General features: G+C 40.0%; 3 protein-coding genes across 3 annotated transcripts; all 3 read right to left on the bottom strand.

The window, feature by feature from the left end:
* Positions 1-2,068: 2,068 nt before the first annotated feature.
* On the bottom strand, positions 2,069-7,851 carry LOC306840173 (uncharacterized protein). The gene is made up of 8 exons (XM_079369265.1): positions 7,599-7,851; positions 7,419-7,448; positions 6,727-6,888; positions 6,517-6,599; positions 3,183-3,303; positions 2,996-3,025; positions 2,728-2,889; positions 2,069-2,304 (listed from the first exon to the last, which is right to left on the bottom strand). Exons 1-8 carry the CDS (start codon positions 7,786-7,788, stop codon positions 2,219-2,221), a joined length of 864 nt encoding a protein of 287 aa, XP_079225391.1. The 5' UTR covers positions 7,789-7,851; the 3' UTR covers positions 2,069-2,218.
* Positions 7,852-10,567: 2,716 nt separating this feature from the next.
* On the bottom strand, positions 10,568-11,978 carry LOC306841025 (uncharacterized protein). Its single transcript, XM_079370646.1, has 4 exons — positions 11,826-11,978; positions 11,637-11,666; positions 11,355-11,516; positions 10,568-10,799 (listed from the first exon to the last, which is right to left on the bottom strand). The coding sequence occupies exons 1-4, from the start codon at positions 11,833-11,835 to the stop codon at positions 10,711-10,713; spliced, it is 291 nt and encodes a 96-aa protein (XP_079226772.1). The 5' UTR covers positions 11,836-11,978; the 3' UTR covers positions 10,568-10,710.
* Positions 11,979-21,621: 9,643 nt separating this feature from the next.
* LOC306841026 (uncharacterized protein) lies at positions 21,622-23,013 on the bottom strand. Its single transcript, XM_079370647.1, has 4 exons — positions 22,883-23,013; positions 22,694-22,723; positions 22,412-22,573; positions 21,622-21,853 (listed from the first exon to the last, which is right to left on the bottom strand). The coding sequence occupies exons 1-4, from the start codon at positions 22,890-22,892 to the stop codon at positions 21,765-21,767; spliced, it is 291 nt and encodes a 96-aa protein (XP_079226773.1). The 5' UTR covers positions 22,893-23,013; the 3' UTR covers positions 21,622-21,764.
* Positions 23,014-23,030: the final 17 nt, after the last annotated feature.

The following is a 23,030-nucleotide window of genomic DNA, read 5'->3' as shown; positions in this document are numbered from 1 at the left end:
AGAGAGAATGTCAAGACTTAATAAACAAGTGCATTAGAGTATGTGACACCTTAAGTACAGAGTGAAGACTAGGGTTGAGAATAACTTTTTAGTCCCCTGCAGATAAACATGGATCTCAATTAAAAATGTGGATTAAAGACTTTCCTTAGAGACAGGACTGTGTAAAACGGATGTGATGGTCTGATAACCCTGAATGTTGTGTCATCTCACTGCAGGTGCAACTGGTCTGACAAAGTCTGTATGTGGAATTGTAGCCAGTGTTGGAGGATTCGTGGGATGGATGCTGTCAGCCATTTGTGACAAAGCCCAAAATGATACCAATTAAACCTAAAGATAAACCGCATTGACACAAGCTGTGTGTACTCTGAAATGAACACAATGATCCCTCTAGGTGACTGTTTCTGTTTCTGTTTCTGTTCTGTGATCAATCTGCTCATCTGAGTTAACTTTATGTGCCGTACAAACTCTACATAAAGCATCTTAGTGTTGCTGTACACAATGAGCCAAAGATTATATACGAAGATGCAGCCTGGTGTCGACTCAGGAAGTTCATTAACTCTGATAAATGATCGATTTGACACCATTTGCGGGAATGTGGCTATATATAATGGTTCTGAGCTCTTTGAATGTTCTCATCTTAAACTGTCCAATTACTAATGATAATTAAATGCATGTGAAATAAACAGTCTCTTCCATTGTTGTTACTGAACAAGCTGTTACCATTTCATTGAAGAAATAAAAAAATATTTTCATTTACAACATGCTAATGGCTCTTTAAGGCTGAACTTAGGTTCAGTAATACTCCGAGCTCCACATGATGACATGCTCATCATGACAACGCTAACATGAACATTTCCAGTGTTTATTGTTGATGTTGCCTTTTCTACATATTCTGGTGGGCCTATGTAAATAACTACATTGTTACAGTTTCCTGGTAACATTGCATAAAGGATTTCTACACCTTATTTGGTGAGGTAAGATCATTTTTTGTTTTGTTTTTTTAGAACCAAAGCAGTAATCTCTTGTGTTGCTAAAAGCTGTAGTTCGTGTGTCCGTTTGAAGCTTTCCAAAAGACCCGTGAGGTCCTTTACACACCTTGTTCTGACAGCAGTTAATTAACATATTTACTTTATTGGCACACACTGTACAGGGGAGGAATGTTTTCACAACATACCAGGTTAGATTTTATGAAGGATAAAAGTTTTACTTAATTAGGGGTGTGGTGGTTTGTTGTTGCAGGAAGCTGACCGAATATTTCATAGAGTTGATTTTAAGAGTGATTAAAAGTGTTGTTTACAAAGGGTCTAGTTTTTGAAGAGGTCCTTCTGTCATGTGTTCAGACACTTAACCTTTCAGTGGTAAAATATAAGCATTTTCACTGAATGTACTTTTGATCAAGCCTTTTTGTTAAAGAAAAAAAATCATGCTAAATTATGCAATGCTAAATTTAAAAGGTGTCGCTCATATTTATGAACCAGTTATGTGTGACTTTTTTCACTGAGCTTTGTGAACTTGATCATTTTTCAAGTTTTATGTTTTAGTCCTCAAGTGTAAAATGTATGTTGTCATGGTTTGGTTTTGTATATGATGTATTTCAGAGTGTTGTGTTCTGTTATATTATTCCTTAGTGCTGCCAGTTTCCCTTGTGTGTTTAAAACAAGGGAATTGTTTCCTGGTGTTGTGTTATTGTCCTCACCTGTGTTTGATAACCCCTGTGTCGATTTAGTCTCTGTGTTCCTTCCCTTTTTTTTTTTTTCGGTTCATTGTCTTTGGTAACCTGTCATATGTTGGATGTTCTTAGTCACTGTTTTCAGATTTTCCAGTGTTTTCTCGTTTCGAATTTTGTTCTGGAAAGTAAAGTTTTGTTTTGACCTTCAACTTTAATTAAAATTGTTTTTTTTGTTTCTGCAATTGGGTCCTCCGTGTTTTGTGTCCTCCTGACATATTTTCTACCTTCAATTGAGTTCAGTAATTACTTGGACACTCTGAATTAGTTACTGAAAGCTGTATGTGAGACAATATGAGCAATGGAAATATTTATTTACAGATGATGCACAGAGCCAGTACATGTCATTTAAGGATTTATTGCATCAAACATGAAAGTTCAAACATGTTTATTGGTGAGTTTGGTTTATTGAGCTGATCATTTCAAATAGCTTCTTTTCTGTTTGGTTGAATAAGCAAACATATAGCAGCTTCATCTTTTTCTTCATGGTTGTCAGATGATGATTGCAGCCAGCCCGGCAAGAGTTCCCCCTGCGCCTGCCACAGCAGCTGTAGCAGCTCCAGACAGACCAGCAGCCCCTACAGCAACATCACACAAACCCAGAAATCATTGTTCTCAAGCCAGAGGAGGTAACAGAACAATGTGTTGATGAAGTGGACACTCATTAGATTACTCCATTTACTTGGCCATGTTCACACAATGATTAACACTAGTCATGTGAACTTCAGGTCAGCAGAGTTGCATTCAAGTGATCCACGTAACACTGTGTCTCATAAGTAACAATGTGGTCAACATAACAACCGTTAATCTCTAATTTAGGATTTATTTTATTACAATAGTTCCAATATTATTCTTTCCTATTCTTTATTTTGGGACATTAATCTACTTTTAAAAATACAAGACATATAATGTTCCTGTCATTATCCCTGTGTGACAATATCCAACACAGGAGTTTAAACCTTCAGATTATAATTCATTTTAAATCAAAGAAAGGCTTTTACCTGCTGCCTGCAAACCAGCCACCAGACCCCCTGCTGCCACTCCTCCTCCGTTAGCGATGGCAGCAGCTGACATCATGTTGGCAGCAATGGTACCAGCAGCTATCCCAGCTGAAGTAAAACCTATAGCTCCTAGAACCACAGGAGCTGCAACCACAGCTCCAGCTGCATACGGATAAAACCACCGCAGGGAAAATTTGTTAATGATAATCTTTTACATTTAAGACTACTTCAGTAAAAAGGTGATCCATGAATGCTTTTTAGGGCTTACCTCCTCCTCCTACTACCGCAGCGATAGTCACTGAAAGAAAGAATGAAAACTAGGATCAATGTTAAAAGCTTATCTGGTTTTATTAAAGATATTTTTCAGTGCCCCATCATCACTACATTCTTATAAAGATCAATAAGAAGCCATCTTTCCGAACAACAGCATTATTCAAAGGGGCAGTAATACTCACGCAGTCCCATGGTGTGATCCTGAGTGGTGAGATGTGTGTGGGGCAGGGTTTTATATACTCTGGGAGAGTTAGGTCTCATTTCAGGAGAAATGAAACTCAGAGAAAAGAGGGTGTAACTGGGTCAATAATCCTATAATTAAATGCAGACAAACACAAGTAGTAAACATCTTTGTGAAGGAGTGTCACATTCTCTTTCAGCTATCAGGCGAAAACAACTTTTTATGTTATTCAAATGTTTTTTATTTAACATGAGTTTATCAAAAAAAAAACAATCTCAGGATCAACTATGGTTTATTGATAGTTGTGCTTCATTAAGTATTACAACTTCTCAGGTTCTTTAAAATGGGCTGCCTGCCTAAGACTTCCACACTAAAGAGATGCAGGGGTTGCAGTTTAAAGGATTTATTTTTCAATCCAGAGCCATGGTTTCTGTGGCATCAATGACACTGACATTAATAAAACAAACTAATCACCAAACTATGAACAGACAATTAATAACGTGATTAAGTTAATAGTTAACTCAAACAGATCCAAGACACAGCAGATAAATAAACATCAACAACATTACCTACATGCTCAGGTATGCATGGCAGAGGTAGTGATCAGAGAGGTCTATGAGTTGGGGCCTTATACAGTATATGACTGTAGGCACGTCTGTGATTACTGGCACACCTGACTGCACTAAACAATCCTGCAGTACATTGACTGGATGTGCCGACTTAGTCCACCAGAGGTCGACATTTAGACTTCCATTGTTGATTTTATTTCTGTCACTTTGATTATTAATTATTGTTCTGTCTGAGGTCTACTTTTGCATTGAGAATGGTTCACTTTTGGACACGTGCACATTACCATACAAGGTACTAACCGCATAACCTATCTTCCTGGGAGCTCCCTTGTCCTGAAGGTTAATCTGGATCGTAGGTCTGGACGGCCTGCTGCTATTGAATAAACTGTGGAAATGTACCCTTACAGTAACAATGAGGTTTAATGCAGAATGTATTTAACCCTTTCATACATAGTAGGGATCACAGTGAACAGTGACATGAGTTTTGATGGACTTGTGTCACATTAGCCACTTCATTGGATTTGTATTATTAACTGTAACTTGCAACTTTCTTTTATCATAGAAAAACAAAAGATGGCCTAATGGTGATGTGGTGCCCCATTTAAGGAGGCCAGGCCTCCAGATTAGCGATCTGAGTTTGACATCAGGCTGTGGCTCCTTTCTCTTATCCCTTTCTCATCTATCTCCCTGGTTTCCTAATCTATCGATTGTCCTTTTCAATAAAGGCAAGAAAAATCAATGTTAGCACTAAAGTATATCATTAATTAATAAGATATCATTTACGTAACGCAGAACTTTTTGTGGAGAACCTGTTCATTATAAATGTGAATATACTCTTATAGATAACTGAAAACTGAATAAATCCGGCCAAATACAGTGTTGTGAGAAAAGCTTAAAATAGAAAGTGAAAATATATATAAATATATAGACCTCCTTCTGATTGCCTTAACTGTTGCATGTTGGTCACACTTTTTTGTTGAATGTGATGTTTTTAACCCCAATGTTTCAGATCTTTACACAGAACTGAAAAATGTAAAAAACTGAGTGACACAAGCTGTGGATGAACTGCGGATGAACTTTGCTGTAAAAGCGCCTATAGTAGAAAAGCGTTATACAAGCTCAGGTCCATTTAACATCGTTAAATTTCTATTGGTTTCTGTCAACATAAACACATGGTTTACCAAAGAAAATAAATGCTGTGTTATTTAGTCTGGAAAGGGTTCAGTGACATGCTGAAGCTTTAGGACTTAAGTAAAAACTAATATTCCAACAAGGAGCTTCATGTATCATAAGGGTTAATGTCTTTTGATCTGTGGTCTTAGTTTAATAGAATAAATGTAGTCTGATGCATCAGACGCACTGAAGTTTTGTTGAACGTGAAATGATATGTTATGACATATGACATATCATTTCACGTAAACTGAAGAGTCCAGGAAAACAACATTCCATGTGACATAAACATTCGAGGGTTGTTGAACTGGTTTGGTTCTGTCTTCTTCTTCAAACCTGTGTCGGTGTCTACTCTTTGTTGGTGCAGTGAACGTAGAAAATAGCTTAGCTCTGGCCCTTGTAATCAAAATCAAAGAACCGACCTGTCCAAACATTGCATAAGGTAGTTTTATTTCAACATGCTGAACCCAAAGCCAGGGTAGGCAGGGTCATTCCACCAAACATTGCAGCATACTACTGTCATATTTTCAATTAATCATTTGTATGATTCAGAGTGGATTTGTCATGTCATTATCCACACTAACACTATTGAGACAAATTAAGTACATTTCTGATTGCTCTGTGCTTTTGCAACTCTGGGGACACAAGATACACAAGTTGAGACGTTAGGATCACAAATGACGTATAAAAAGAAAATAGTAGCTTAAACTTGTGGCCTGTGTTTACACACCTTTTTCTCAAGTCCTGGTTTTATTTGATGAATTTGTCATTCGCACAGTAAACAGCTAGATGTAAAACTAGTTAGGCTAGCAGCAAGTGGCAATATATTGCCCTGCTGTATGAAAGGTAACAGGAACAGCAAAGGCTCCTCAGTTCAGTCTCTTTATTATTGTGTTAAGATCAGTGGTGATTCTGGAGTCTGTTGGGGCCTGTGGCAAACATTTACAGGGGGCCCCTTCATACATGTTGTCCCCACCCCATTATCTCATAATCTCACAAAGTGTATCTACCCCATATTTAGGGCTATGCAAGCATCATTCAGTCATATATGAGTGAGTGTTGTCAGACGGGGCCACTTCCTACTGTCACTGCAAACTTTGCAAATGTTGATCTACTGCGGTGGGTTAAAGTTTATCAGCCCCAGGGACCCCAAGCACTTGCCTGCAGCACCTCTAGTTAACATAAAACACTATAGTTCATACTCAGTGAGTCATGTAAGACGGCAGGTGAACACATTCAATAATCAGCAATAGATATGGCCTCTACAGAGCTTGTTTTTATTAATCAAAGAAAGTTCCTAAACAAAGGTTGAAGCTTTTCCTCTTCCGCCATCTTGAGGATCCTTTTTCACATTACATTTGTTAAACAGTGTGGTCGAGAAACATTTCTGTTTCAGCAGCACTGTAACATGCATGCAAACATGGCATATCAAGCAATTTAGGAACAACTGAATTGTCTTAACATTGAACCAAAAAGGCTATCAGTCAGCCAAAAACATATTTGGCTGATAAAAATGCTGCTTGATAAGTAAACTAAAACATTTTCTATGATCGTTGCAAAAGCTAAATGCTGTAGATGAGTCTTGAAATAATCTCAGTCGATGGAGTTTGCCAGCGAGGCTACAGCTCCCCCAACGGTGGCCACAGCTGCAGAGGCAGCTCCGGACAGGCCTGCTGCACCTGCAACCAGAGAACACAGGCTTGAATTCAGTCATTATATTCTCCCTGAACACTGCATCTTAAGCACAATATGCAATAGTAAAAAATTAATAAAAATGATCGAAAGTAATTTTTAGTAGCCTATTACCTGCTGACTGAAGACCAGCCACCAGACTTCCTGCTGCCACTCCGCCTCCGTTAGCGATGGCAGCAACTGACATCATTTTAGCTCCGATAGAGCCCGCAACGATCCCTGCGGAGGTGAAACCTGCAGCTCCGAGAACTACAGGAGCTGCGACCACAGCGGCTACTGCACAAGGACAAACCCAGGAAAACTTAGTTCACAATGTGATCATTGTCTGTGAGCATTATAACGGATCATTACGATGGGGGATTAAGGCAACGTTAAAGAAAAAATAATAATATTTTGAGATTAAACTCGTAAATATACGACAATAAAATCTTACATTAATGACATTATTGTCGTTATTTCAGTCCATGAGCAGCAGCCACCACTTGGCACAAACAAGGACATTGACTTCCGCAACTGTTCATGAAAAACAGTTTGACAAAACAATCCGATACTTGTGCAGATGAAACGGCAAATCATGATCATCACATTGTCATGAAATTGGAGGACTTTGAAACTATACTGCAACAAACTGTCTTTTCCGAAGATAGAAAGACACTGATTTGGAAGAAATTTGGTCTGAGGGGAATAGGCTCCATTTTAACTTGAAATTGTATTTCCTTATCTCTTTGCCCCTAATACTCCGTCGTAGATCTATCGTCAAGCAAATGCTAAAATAGTAAACTCAGGAGTTGAATTCAGGGTCTTACCTCCTCCTGCCACAGCGGCCAAAGCTGAAACTGAAAAAACGAGATGAAAATCTTAAATCACATTTTACAGCTCAGTATATTTCTCGAAGGTGATTCCTCTGCCTATGATTATAGAATTCAAATGAAATAAACTTAAATAAATCCCTCAAACAGTATTACAAGAACAACAGAGATACTCACAGGGGTCCATGTCTTGCTTCTCTGTGATGAGATTTGAACGGAGCCGAGTTTTATAGACGGCGCAAGTTTCATTTCTGGAGAAAAGAAACTGCAGACCCGCAGCAACTTTTGTTTGTGCATGACCAGGACGCCATGGCATAGAGCCAATTTTCCCCAAATATCTCAAAACATTTCTAAGGTTCTGAATCATGAGCACTGGAAAATTGTAGTAAAACAAAAGACAAATCTTTAAACCAGTTCAGTTCTGACTGCTCCTTTAAAGCTGCATTCAGGACAAACGTCCATCTCTGATGATGAAAAACAAGAGTATTGCATCAGCAGTGGATTGTGGTGGCTATCACCAACATTTAAAATTAGAAATAACATTATTATTAATAATCATTTAGATCTTTACACAGTACTTATTCCCGTATGGAGTATCTGAGCTACCAAGTCGATTTAATGTATTCCGCTTGTATGATCATGTAAAAAGCTGCAAAAGCTGGTGGTAAAAAAGGAAATATTTGATCACATCTGTACATAAACCCTCCCCAGGATTTGAGAATCAAGTGGCAAATCACATTTTTCTTCAGGTTTCTCATTTCATTGTTTAGTTTGACTAAGAATTTGAACTTGCAGTTTGATGCTTGTGCACTATGTCCCTGCAGAGTGAAAGGTATCAGAAGAATACTTTTCATGTTGTGTTTGGTTGTAAATAAAAGTGCAGCTTATTATTTCAAATTACAGATGTGTGAGGTCTCATTACCTAACAATTCACAATGTCGACCCGATGTAGCGCTGTAAAGAATTCAATTCAAATAAAAAAAACTGTATTTGTCCCCGGGGTCAATTTAAGGGCACACAGAGCAGTAAATGAACAACAGTGCAACTATGCTAAAACATTTAACCAAGATAACAGTCAACAAAAAATAAAGTGTCAAAGAAGAATAAAAGTCAAGAGTGTTAGTACAAAGTGAGAATACAACATTACAAAGTTAGATACAAGGACAGCAGAGAGGAAGGTGTCAAGATGTTAGTACAAGTTAAAAAACACAAGTTACAGAGTTAGATCCAGAGGACAGCGACGGAGTAAGATGTAAAAGGACATGCATGTAAACAGATGAAAGCAGACATGTGAACAGACGTGTATGATGTAAACAGACATGCAGTAGACTGTTGAAGCAGATGTAAACGGAACTGCAGTGCCAGAGAAGATATAAGTGGACAGTGATCTGCCTAAGATGTAATCAGGCATAATGCATATATGTAATGTAATGTAGTGAAGTAATGAACAGACGTAACAGAACTATAGTGCAGTAAATGAGAGTATAAATATAATAGATAATTATAAAGCTATATGCAAATAGGCAGATACTAAATAATAATGTGATAGTGGTGCATGGCAGATAATAGAACAACACACTAAATATGTACTAGCTCTATATAAACAAAGATGAATACTGAAGAATAAAGTGACCATAGAGCTATGATGGATACGATATGAGACCTGATATCAGACAGAATCAAGTGAAGGAGTGCGTTCAGACCAGCACAAACAGAATAAATAAGAACTTCCCCTTGTGGACAATAGTCTTTAAGTCTTTAACAGCCTGCAATACACTGCTCACATTAAGTTAAGGCTATTGTGAGGTTTCATACATATTAAGGTGTTTGTTTCACTTTAGTGATAGGGAGGAACATTGTATTAGGGTGATAGACACACCTCATGTTGTGTTTCCACGTAATGGCCTCACTGTGTACAGTGCGCCATACATACTGGGGCCAATACCAAAAAATACAAAAAGACAAACCTTTTCAATGTGACATCAATTTCAACATTCAGGGGACATAAAAAGCTGGTATTGCCAGTACTTCGTTCCCAGTTCATCATTCAAGCAGCCATGAACACACGTCACTTATCGGTCATAGTGCGCTTTTAGGTTGGTAGCAGGCAGCGGAGCGCCACGAGTGATGGACCGCAATGATGACCAGTAGCTAAGGACGTATGAACTCAGACCCCTTTATGTTACTGCCACACAGCTGCAGGCCTGTTTACCAGAAGTGAGGGGTAAAAGGGTTTTCAGACAACCAACTCCACCACTTTGGCTTGAATGCCAGAGGACCGTTGCAGGTGACTCCACTGACACCAAGACACCCATGTGACCGTTTGCAGTGGGCACAAGACCATGTGACCTGGACAATGCAACAGTGGTTCACTGATGAGTGTCGGGTCACCTTGCACAGAAACGATGGATGCCAGCATTGCTGGAGAAGGCAAGATGAGCGATACGCTGAGGTCAACATGTTCCCAGTGTTTGCTTTGGTGGAGGAGGTGCAACAGTCTGGGCAGGCATCACCAGTCAGTGCACAACAGATCTAGTGTTTGTAGATGGCTTACCTCAGAGACATCACAGAACCCATCATTAGTCCTCCAATTCCACCAGCACACCCACCAACTTCCTGTTCATGGATGATAATGCTGCACCACATCGTGCCAGAATTGTCACAGCTCGACTTCAGGAAGTCAGAGCGCCTCATGTGGTATGGCCAGCAATGTCCCCTGACCTGAACCTCACAGAGCAGGTCTGGGACCAGCTGAAGCAGAGAGCAGAGACTGGATGCTCATACCTCACCACCACGTCACCTGGCAGAACTGCATGTAGCACTTGTAGAGGAGTGGAAGGCATTGATTCACAACAACATCATGAGGCAAGTTAGGAACATGAGACGCCGCTGTCATTGCAGGAAATGGTGAAAACACGTGGGGCTATATTTGGGGCTACCTTTGGTATCGTCTTAATTGTTTGGGTAATAAATATTGCACTAATGAAAATGGTGCTTCTTCTACTTCATTAATAGTAAAAAAGGGAATAGATGAGTTATTTCATTAAAATTCAGAACAAATAGGGCAAAGCACTCATGTAAAAAACAGTAGTGTAGTGAGTAGTGTAGAATGCACAGTAAAAAACATACAAGACCATGAACATGGATAACACTAATCACACTCTTTTATTGTAGCACATTTAAAAAAATCACATTTGGCATTTGGCAATTTGGTTATATTTGTCAATTAAGTGGGTGAAGTGTTTTCCCATAGATAATTTTAAACGTAAAAATTAATCAAGTATTTCCATCATTTTCCAAAGAAACTGCCCAGCCAGCCAATGGCTCCTCCAGTACCGGCGACAGCTGCAGTGGCAGCTGCTGACAGGCCTGCAGCACCTACAACAAGATTGCACGTAGTCTTATTCAAGGTTCAAGGTTCAAGGTTGTTTATTTGTCAAATATGCTCCATGATAAACATACAGCACAGATGAAATTGCAATCCCCCCAACCCCCCAGTGCAAACCTGCAGTGCATAAAAAGAGCACTAAAAAAAGTAGCACTAAAAAAAACAATACTATAAAACAAATAACTTAACTAAAGACATTTGGGACAACAAATAACAAACGACTGACAATCGACAGACAAGGGCACTTCACCATGGAGGTGAAATTTCTGAGCAGCAAGAACAGGGACAAGCCAAATGAATACGTCAAGAATAAACAGTCAATCCACTGTAGATCCACACTTTATCTACACGTTTACAGTCTTAAAAAAGTAACATATTGTTGATTCACTTTCAGTTCCAGACACACATTTGTGTTCAGCAACAGTCTAAGTTCATGGTCTTGCCCAAATGGACTGTAGTGCCTTTCAACAGGACTAAAAGATACCCAATAAGTCAAACACTACATGTTGAATCAGGAGTATGTACCCCCTTCTTCTTCTTCTTACCTGCTGACTGCAAAACAGCCACCGTACTACCTGCTGCCACCGCTCCTCCGTTAGCTACTGCAGAGGCTGCCATCATCTTAGCGGCGATGGAGCCAGCAGCTATCCCACCTGCGGTGAAACCTGCAACTCCGAGAGCAACTGGAGCCAGGACCACAGCACCCACTGCCACGATCCATGGAGCCAGCAGAGAGAAACAAGTTGGGTTAACATAAATAAATGTCTCTCCTACATAAAAATGAACTTTGAAAGGGGGAGAAAAAAAAAAGGTTGTGATAATCTGACCTGCTCCTGCTCCGATGGTGAGAATAGTTCCTTTAAGAACAAAATGAGAAATGGAGTTACAAAAAGTCAAGTCAGACCTTTTAGACATAATGATGGTCGTCTTTATTTCTTCACAATTTATGAATAAATCATATAGCTCCGTTTTGATTACTATATAATCTGCAGCGCTAAAGAAACGCTTATACTCACCGATGCCCATTTTTCTATAAAGCCGACGATATGTCGGGAATTGTTTTTGTCCTTTAATGAAAGCTGCTGGCACTTTTCCAGAAACGAAACTGACGCCCAATACGTGATTTCTTCTTCTTCTACTATTGGAATTCTGGCAGGCTGTACTACACTGTAGAGTTGTAATGCTGCCACCCACAGTCTAGGAGGGTCTTGATCACATGTAGAATGTGCGCATGCGCGTGGAGCTCGGGGTCTGATGGAGAGACGGCGCTTATTCCCATCATCAACCCTGCGTAGTGCAGGATTTTTGCTAACCGGTCGGATTCACCGCGGACTCCGTTGTCTTCCATCACAACTACATTTTTTCTCAAGTCCTGGTTTTATTTGATGAATTTGTCATTCGCACAGTAAACAGCTAGATGTAAAACTAGTTAGGCTAGCAGCAAGTGGCCCTATTGCCCTGCTGTATGAAAGGCAACAGGAACAGCAAAGGCTCCTCAGTTCAGTCTCTTTATTATTGTGTTAAGATCAGTGGTGATTCTGGAGTCTGTTGGGGCCTGTGGCAAACATTTACAGGGGGCCCATTGTCTATCATTGTCTGTGAGCATTATAACGGATCATTACGATGGGGGATTAAGGCAACGTTAAAGAAAAAATAATAATATTTTGAGATTAAACTCGTAAATATACGACAATAAAATCTTACATTAATGACATTATTGTCGTTATTTCAGTCCATGAGCAGCAGCCACCACTTGGCACAAACAAGGACATTGACTTCCGCAACTGTTCATGAAAAACAGTTTGACAAAACAATCCGATACTTGTGCAGATGAAACAGCAAATCATGATCATCACATTGTCATGAAATTGGAGGACTTTGAAACTATACTGCAACAAACTGTCTTTTCCGAAGATAGAAAGACACTGATTTGGAAGAAATTTGGTCTGAGGGGAATAGGCTCCATTTTAACTCACTTTTCATCATTTTCCGTTTTTACGCAGGGGTGTCTCGTAAATTTACGAGGTTAATCTCGAAATTGTATTTCCTTATCTCTTTGCCCCTAATACTCCGTCGTAGATCTATCGTCAAGCAAATGCTAAAATAGTAAACTCAGGAGTTGAATTCAGGGTCTTACCTCCTCCTGCCACAGCGGCCAAAGCTGAAACTGAAAAAACGAGATGAAAATCTTAAATCACATTTTACAGCTCAGTATATTTCTCGAAGGTGATTCCTCTGCCTATGATTATAGAATTCAAATGAAATAAACTTAAATAAATCCCTCAAACAGTATTACAAGAACAACAGAGATACTCACAGGGGTCCATGTCTTGCTTCTCTGTGATGAGATTTGAACGGAGCCGAGTTTTATAGACGGCGCAAGTTTCATTTCTGGAGAAAAGAAACTGCAGACCCGCAGCAACTTTTGTTTGTGCATGACCAGGACGCCATGGCATAGAGCCAATTTTCCCCAAATATCTCAAAACATTTCTAAGGTTCTGAATCATGAGCACTGGAAAATTGTAGTAAAACAAAAGACAAATCTTTAAACCAGTTCAGTTCTGACTGCTCCTTTAAAGCTGCATTCAGGACAAACGTCCATCTCTGATGATGAAAAACAAGAGTATTGCATCAGCAGTGGATTGTGGTGGCTATCACCAACATTTAAAATTAGAAGTAACATTATTATTAATAATCATTTAGATCTTTACACAGTACTTATTCCCGTATGGAGTATCTGAGCTACCAAGTCGATTTAATGTATTCCGCTTGTATGATCATGTAAAAAGCTGCAAAAGCTGGTGGTAAAAAAGGAAATATTTGATCACATCTGTACATAAACCCTCCCCAGGATTTGAGAATCAAGTGGCAAATCACATTTTTCTTCAGGTTTCTCATTTCATTGTTTAGTTTGACTAAGAATTTGAACTTGCAGTTTGATGCTTGTGCACTATGTCCCTGCAGAGTGAAAGGTATCAGAAGAATACTTTTCATGTTGTGTTTGGTTGTAAATAAAAGTGCAGCTTATTATTTCAAATTACAGATGTGTGAGGTCTCATTACCTAACAATTCACAATGTCGACCTGATGTAGCGCTGTAAAGAATTCAATTCAAACCAATGTATTTGTATTTGTCCCCGGGGTCAATTTAAGGGCACACAGAGCAGTAAATGAACAACAGTGCAACTATGCTAAAACATTTAACCAAGATAACAGTCAACAAAAAATAAAGTGTCAAAGAAGAATAAAAGTCAAGAGTGTTAGTACAAAGTGAGAATACAACATTACAAAGTTAGATACAAGGACAGCAGAGAGGAAGGTGTCAAGATGTTAGTACAAGTTAAAAAACACAAGTTACAGAGTTAGATCCAGAGGACAGCGACGGAGTAAGATGTAAAAAGATATGCATGTAAACAGATGAAAGCAGACGTGAACAGACGTGTATGATGTAAACAGACATGCAGTAGACTGTTGAAACAGATGTAAACAGAACTGTAGTGCCAGAGAAGATATAAGTGGACAGTGATCTGCCTAAGATGTAATCAGGCATAATGCATATATGTAATGTAATGTAGTGAAGTAATGAACAGACGTAACAGAACTATAGTGCAGTAAATGAGAGTATAAATATAATAGATAATTATAAAGCTATATGCAAATAGGCAGATACTAAATAATAATGTGATAGTGGTGCATGGCAGATAATAGAACAACACACTAAATATGTACTAGCTCTATATAAACAAAGATGAATACTGAAGAATAAAGTGACCATAGAGCTATGATGGATACGATATGAGACCTGATATCAGACAGAATCAAGTGAAGGAGTGCGTTCAGACCAGCACAAACAGAATAAATAAGAACTTCCCCTTGTGGACAATAGTCTTTAAGTCTTTAACAGCCTGCAATACACTGCTCACATTAAGTTAAGGCTATTGTGAGGTTTCATACATATTAAGGTGTTTGTTTCACTTTAGTGATAGGGAGGAACATTGTATTAGGGTGATAGACACACCTCATGTTGTGTTTTCCACGTAATGGCCTCACTGTGTACAGTGCGCCATACATACTGGGGCCAATACCAAAAAATACAAAAAGACAAACCTTTTCAATGTGACATCAATTTCAACATTCAGGGGACATAAAAAGCTGGTATTGCCAGTACTTCGTTCCCAGTTCATCATTCAAGCAGCCATGAACACACGTCACTTATCGGTCATAGTGCGCTTTTAGGTTGGTAGCAGGCAGCGGAGCGCCACGAGTGATGGACCGCAATGATGACCAGTAGCTAAGGACGTATGCACTCAGACCCCTTTATGTTACTGCCACACAGCTGCAGGCCTGTTTACCAGAAGTGAGGGGTAAAAGGGTTTTCAGACAACCAACTCCACCACTTTGGCTTGAATGCCAGAGGACCGTTGCAGGTGACTCCACTGACACCAAGACACCCATGTGACCGTTTGCAGTGGGCACAAGACCATGTGACCTGGACAATGCAACAGTGGTTCACTGATGAGTGTCGGGTCACCTTGCACAGAAACGATGGATGCCAGCATTGCTGGAGAAGGCAAGATGAGCGATACGCTGAGGTCAACATGTTCCCAGTGTTTGCTTTGGTGGAGGAGGTGCAACAGTCTGGGCAGGCATCACCAGTCAGTGCACAACAGATCTAGTGTTTGTAGATGGCTTACCTCAGAGACATCACAGAACCCATCATTAGTCCTCCAATTCCACCAGCACACCCACCAACTTCCTGTTCATGGATGATAATGCTGCACCACATCGTGCCAGAATTGTCACAGCTCGACTTCAGGAAGTCAGAGCGCCTCATGTGGTATGGCCAGCAATGTCCCCTGACCTGAACCTCACAGAGCAGGTCTGGGACCAGCTGAAGCAGAGAGCAGAGACTGGATGCTCATACCTCACCACCACGTCACCTGGCAGAACTGCATGTAGCACTTGTAGAGGAGTGGAAGGCATTGATTCACAACAACATCATGAGGCAAGTTAGGAACATGAGACGCCGCTGTCATTGCAGGAAATGGTGAAAACACGTGGGGCTATATTTGGGGCTACCTTTGGTATCGTCTTAATTGTTTGGGTAATAAATATTGCACTAATGAAAATGGTGCTTCTTCTACTTCATTAATAGTAAAAAAGGGAATAGATGAGTTATTTCATTAAAATTCAGAACAAATAGGGCAAAGCACTCATGTAAAAAACAGTAGTGTAGTGAGTAGTGTAGAATGCACAGTAAAAAACATACAAGACCATGAACATGGATAACACTAATCACACTCTTTTATTGTAGCACATTTAAAAAAATCACATTTGGCATTTGGCAATTTGGTTATATTTGTCAATTAAGTGGGTGAAGTGTTTTCCCATAGATAATTTTAAACGTAAAAATTAATCAAGTATTTCCATCATTTTCCAAAGAAACTGCCCAGCCAGCCAATGGCTCCTCCAGTACCGGCGACAGCTGCAGTGGCAGCTGCTGACAGGCCTGCAGCACCTACAACAAGATTGCACGTAGTCTTATTCAAGGTTCAAGGTTCAAGGTTGTTTATTTGTCAAATATGCTCCATGATAAACATACAGCACAGATGAAATTGCAATCCCCCCAACCCCCCAGTGCAAACCTGCAGTGCATAAAAAGAGCACTAAAAAAAGTAGCACTAAAAAAAACAATACTATAAAACAAATAACTTAACTAAAGACATTTGGGACAACAAATAACAAACGACTGACAATCGACAGACAAGGGCACTTCACCATGGAGGTGAAATTTCTGAGCAGCAAGAACAGGGACAAGCCAAATGAATACGTCAAGAATAAACAGTCAATCCACTGTAGATCCACACTTTATCTACACGTTTACAGTCTTAAAAAAGTAACATATTGTTGATTCACTTTCAGTTCCAGACACACATTTGTGTTCAGCAACAGTCTAAGTTCATGGTCTTGCCCAAATGGACTGTAGTGCCTTTCAACAGGACTAAAAGATACCCAATAAGTCAAACACTACATGTTGAATCAGGAGTATGTACCCCCTTCTTCTTCTTCTTACCTGCTGACTGCAAAACAGCCACCGTACTACCTGCTGCCACCGCTCCTCCGTTAGCTACTGCAGAGGCTGCCATCATCTTAGCGGCGATGGAGCCAGCAGCTATCCCACCTGCGGTGAAACCTGCAACTCCGAGAGCAACTGGAGCCAGGACCACAGCACCCACTGCCACGATCCATGGAGCCAGCAGAGAGAAACAAGTTGGGTTAACATAAATAAATGTCTCTCCTACATAAAAATGAACTTTGAAAGGGGGAGAAAAAAAAAAGGTTGTGATAATCTGACCTGCTCCTGCTCCGATGGTGAGAATAGTTCCTTTAAGAACAAAATGAGAAATGGAGTTACAAAAAGTCAAGTCAGACCTTTTAGACATAATGATGGTCGTCTTTATTTCTTCACAATTTATGAATAAATCATATAGCTCCGTTTTGATTACTATATAATCTGCAGCGCTAAAGAAACGCTTATACTCACCGATGCCCATTTTTCTATAAAGCCGACGATATGTCGGGAATTGTTTTTGTCCTTTAATGAAAGCTGCTGGCACTTTTCCAGAAACGAAACTGACGCCCAATACGTGATTTCTTCTTCTTCTACTATTGGAATTCTGGCAGGCTGTACTACACTGTAGAGTTGTAATGCTGCCACCCACAGTCTAGGAGGGTCTTGATCACATGTAGAATGTGCGCATGCGCGTGGAGCTCGGGGTCTGATGGAGAGACGGCGCTTATTCCCATCATCAACCCTGCGTAGTGCAGGATTTTTGCTAACCGGTCGGATTCACCGCGGACTCCGTTGTCTTCCATCACAACTACATTTTTTCTCAAGTCCTGGTTTTATTTGATGAATTTGTCATTCGCACAGTAAACAGCTAGATGTAAAACTAGTTAGGCTAGCAGCAAGTGGCCCTATTGCCCTGCTGTATGAAAGGCAACAGGAACAGCAAAGGCTCCTCAGTTCAGTCTCTTTATTATTGTGTTAAGATCAGTGGTGATTCTGGAGTCTGTTGGGGCCTGTGGCAAACATTTACAGGGGGCCCATTGTCTATCATTGTCTGTGAGCATTATAACGGATCATTACGATGGGGGATTAAGGCAACGTTAAAGAAAAAATAATAATATTTTGAGATTAAACTCGTAAATATACGACAATAAAATCTTACATTAATGACATTATTGTCGTTATTTCAGTCCATGAGCAGCAGCCACCACTTGGCACAAACAAGGACATTGACTTCCGCAACTGTTCATGAAAAACAGTTTGACAAAACAATCCGATACTTGTGCAGATGAAACAGCAAATCATGATCATCACATTGTCATGAAATTGGAGGACTTTGAAACTATACTGCAACAAACTGTCTTTTCCGAAGATAGAAAGACACTGATTTGGAAGAAATTTGGTCTGAGGGGAATAGGCTCCATTTTAACTCACTTTTCATCATTTTCCGTTTTTACGCAGGGGTGTCTCGTAAATTTACGAGGTTAATCTCGAAATTGTATTTCCTTATCTCTTTGCCCCTAATACTCCGTCGTAGATCTATCGTCAAGCAAATGCTAAAATAGTAAACTCAGGAGTTGAATTCAGGGTCTTACCTCCTCCTGCCACAGCGGCCAAAGCTGAAACTGAAAAAACGAGATGAAAATCTTAAATCACATTTTACAGCTCAGTATATTTCTCGAAGGTGATTCCTCTGCCTATGATTATAGAATTCAAATGAAATAAACTTAAATAAATCCCTCAAACAGTATTACAAGAACAACAGAGATACTCACAGGGGTCCATGTCTTGCTTCTCTGTGATGAGATTTGAACGGAGCCGAGTTTTATAGACGGCGCAAGTTTCATTTCTGGAGAAAAGAAACTGCAGACCCGCAGCAACTTTTGTTTGTGCATGACCAGGACGCCATGGCATAGAGCCAATTTTCCCCAAATATCTCAAAACATTTCTAAGGTTCTGAATCATGAGCACTGGAAAATTGTAGTAAAACAAAAGACAAATCTTTAAACCAGTTCAGTTCTGACTGCTCCTTTAAAGCTGCATTCAGGACAAACGTCCATCTCTGATGATGAAAAACAAGAGTATTGCATCAGCAGTGGATTGTGGTGGCTATCACCAACATTTAAAATTAGAAGTAACATTATTATTAATAATCATTTAGATCTTTACACAGTACTTATTCCCGTATGGAGTATCTGAGCTACCAAGTCGATTTAATGTATTCCGCTTGTATGATCATGTAAAAAGCTGCAAAAGCTGGTGGTAAAAAAGGAAATATTTGATCACATCTGTACATAAACCCTCCCCAGGATTTGAGAATCAAGTGGCAAATCACATTTTTCTTCAGGTTTCTCATTTCATTGTTTAGTTTGACTAAGAATTTGAACTTGCAGTTTGATGCTTGTGCACTATGTCCCTGCAGAGTGAAAGGTATCAGAAGAATACTTTTCATGTTGTGTTTGGTTGTAAATAAAAGTGCAGCTTATTATTTCAAATTACAGATGTGTGAGGTCTCATTACCTAACAATTCACAATGTCGACCTGATGTAGCGCTGTAAAGAATTCAATTCAAACCAATGTATTTGTATTTGTCCCCGGGGTCAATTTAAGGGCACACAGAGCAGTAAATGAACAACAGTGCAACTATGCTAAAACATTTAACCAAGATAACAGTCAACAAAAAATAAAGTGTCAAAGAAGAATAAAAGTCAAGAGTGTTAGTACAAAGTGAGAATACAACATTACAAAGTTAGATACAAGGACAGCAGAGAGGAAGGTGTCAAGATGTTAGTACAAGTTAAAAAACACAAGTTACAGAGTTAGATCCAGAGGACAGCGACGGAGTAAGATGTAAAAAGATATGCATGTAAACAGATGAAAGCAGACGTGAACAGACGTGTATGATGTAAACAGACATGCAGTAGACTGTTGAAACAGATGTAAACAGAACTGTAGTGCCAGAGAAGATATAAGTGGACAGTGATCTGCCTAAGATGTAATCAGGCATAATGCATATATGTAATGTAATGTAGTGAAGTAATGAACAGACGTAACAGAACTATAGTGCAGTAAATGAGAGTATAAATATAATAGATAATTATAAAGCTATATGCAAATAGGCAGATACTAAATAATAATGTGATAGTGGTGCATGGCAGATAATAGAACAACACACTAAATATGTACTAGCTCTATATAAACAAAGATGAATACTGAAGAATAAAGTGACCATAGAGCTATGATGGATACGATATGAGACCTGATATCAGACAGAATCAAGTGAAGGAGTGCGTTCAGACCAGCACAAACAGAATAAATAAGAACTTCCCCTTGTGGACAATAGTCTTTAAGTCTTTAACAGCCTGCAATACACTGCTCACATTAAGTTAAGGCTATTGTGAGGTTTCATACATATTAAGGTGTTTGTTTCACTTTAGTGATAGGGAGGAACATTGTATTAGGGTGATAGACACACCTCATGTTGTGTTTTCCACGTAATGGCCTCACTGTGTACAGTGCGCCATACATACTGGGGCCAATACCAAAAAATACAAAAAGACAAACCTTTTCAATGTGACATCAATTTCAACATTCAGGGGACATAAAAAGCTGGTATTGCCAGTACTTCGTTCCCAGTTCATCATTCAAGCAGCCATGAACACACGTCACTTATCGGTCATAGTGCGCTTTTAGGTTGGTAGCAGGCAGCGGAGCGCCACGAGTGATGGACCGCAATGATGACCAGTAGCTAAGGACGTATGCACTCAGACCCCTTTATGTTACTGCCACACAGCTGCAGGCCTGTTTACCAGAAGTGAGGGGTAAAAGGGTTTTCAGACAACCAACTCCACCACTTTGGCTTGAATGCCAGAGGACCGTTGCAGGTGACTCCACTGACACCAAGACACCCATGTGACCGTTTGCAGTGGGCACAAGACCATGTGACCTGGACAATGCAACAGTGGTTCACTGATGAGTGTCGGGTCACCTTGCACAGAAACGATGGATGCCAGCATTGCTGGAGAAGGCAAGATGAGCGATACGCTGAGGTCAACATGTTCCCAGTGTTTGCTTTGGTGGAGGAGGTGCAACAGTCTGGGCAGGCATCACCAGTCAGTGCACAACAGATCTAGTGTTTGTAGATGGCTTACCTCAGAGACATCACAGAACCCATCATTAGTCCTCCAATTCCACCAGCACACCCACCAACTTCCTGTTCATGGATGATAATGCTGCACCACATCGTGCCAGAATTGTCACAGCTCGACTTCAGGAAGTCAGAGCGCCTCATGTGGTATGGCCAGCAATGTCCCCTGACCTGAACCTCACAGAGCAGGTCTGGGACCAGCTGAAGCAGAGAGCAGAGACTGGATGCTCATACCTCACCACCACGTCACCTGGCAGAACTGCATGTAGCACTTGTAGAGGAGTGGAAGGCATTGATTCACAACAACATCATGAGGCAAGTTAGGAACATGAGACGCCGCTGTCATTGCAGGAAATGGTGAAAACACGTGGGGCTATATTTGGGGCTACCTTTGGTATCGTCTTAATTGTTTGGGTAATAAATATTGCACTAATGAAAATGGTGCTTCTTCTACTTCATTAATAGTAAAAAAGGGAATAGATGAGTTATTTCATTAAAATTCAGAACAAATAGGGCAAAGCACTCATGTAAAAAACAGTAGTGTAGTGAGTAGTGTAGAATGCACAGTAAAAAACATACAAGACCATGAACATGGATAACACTAATCACACTCTTTTATTGTAGCACATTTAAAAAAATCACATTTGGCATTTGGCAATTTGGTTATATTTGTCAATTAAGTGGGTGAAGTGTTTTCCCATAGATAATTTTAAACGTAAAAATTAATCAAGTATTTCCATCATTTTCCAAAGAAACTGCCCAGCCAGCCAATGGCTCCTCCAGTACCGGCGACAGCTGCAGTGGCAGCTGCTGACAGGCCTGCAGCACCTACAACAAGATTGCACGTAGTCTTATTCAAGGTTCAAGGTTCAAGGTTGTTTATTTGTCAAATATGCTCCATGATAAACATACAGCACAGATGAAATTGCAATCCCCCCAACCCCCCAGTGCAAACCTGCAGTGCATAAAAAGAGCACTAAAAAAAGTAGCACTAAAAAAAACAATACTATAAAACAAATAACTTAACTAAAGACATTTGGGACAACAAATAACAAACGACTGACAATCGACAGACAAGGGCACTTCACCATGGAGGTGAAATTTCTGAGCAGCAAGAACAGGGACAAGCCAAATGAATACGTCAAGAATAAACAGTCAATCCACTGTAGATCCACACTTTATCTACACGTTTACAGTCTTAAAAAAGTAACATATTGTTGATTCACTTTCAGTTCCAGACACACATTTGTGTTCAGCAACAGTCTAAGTTCATGGTCTTGCCCAAATGGACTGTAGTGCCTTTCAACAGGACTAAAAGATACCCAATAAGTCAAACACTACATGTTGAATCAGGAGTATGTACCCCCTTCTTCTTCGTCTTCTTACCTGCTGACTGCAAAACAGCCACCGTACTACCTGCTGCCACCGCTCCTCCGTTAGCTACTGCAGAGGCTGCCATCATCTTAGCGGCGATGGAGCCAGCAGCTATCCCACCTGCGGTGAAACCTGCAACTCCGAGAGCAACTGGAGCCAGGACCACAGCACCCACTGCCACGATCCATGGAGCCAGCAGAGAGAAACAAGTTGGGTTAACATAAATAAATGTCTCTCCTACATAAAAATGAACTTTGAAAGGGGGAGAAAAAAAAAAGGTTGTGATAATCTGACCTGCTCCTGCTCCGATGGTGAGAATAGTTCCTTTAAGAACAAAATGAGAAATGGAGTTACAAAAAGTCAAGTCAGACCTTTTAGACATAATGATGGTCGTCTTTATTTCTTCACAATTAATGAATAAATCATATAGCTCCGTTTTGATTACTATATAATCTGCAGCGCTAAAGAAACGCTTATACTCACCGATGCCCATTTTTCTATAAAGCCGACGATATGTCGGGAATTGTTTTTGTCCTTTAATGAAAGCTGCTGGCACTTTTCCAGAAACGAAACTGACGCCCAATACGTGATTTCTTCTTCTTCTACTATTGGAATTCTGGCAGGCTGTACT

The sequence above is a fragment of the Symphodus melops genome (assembly GCF_947650265.1).
Source record: "Symphodus melops genome assembly, chromosome: 19".
Taxonomy (NCBI): domain Eukaryota; kingdom Metazoa; phylum Chordata; class Actinopteri; order Labriformes; family Labridae; genus Symphodus; species Symphodus melops.
This window is presented reverse-complemented; position numbering and strand designations above follow the sequence as displayed.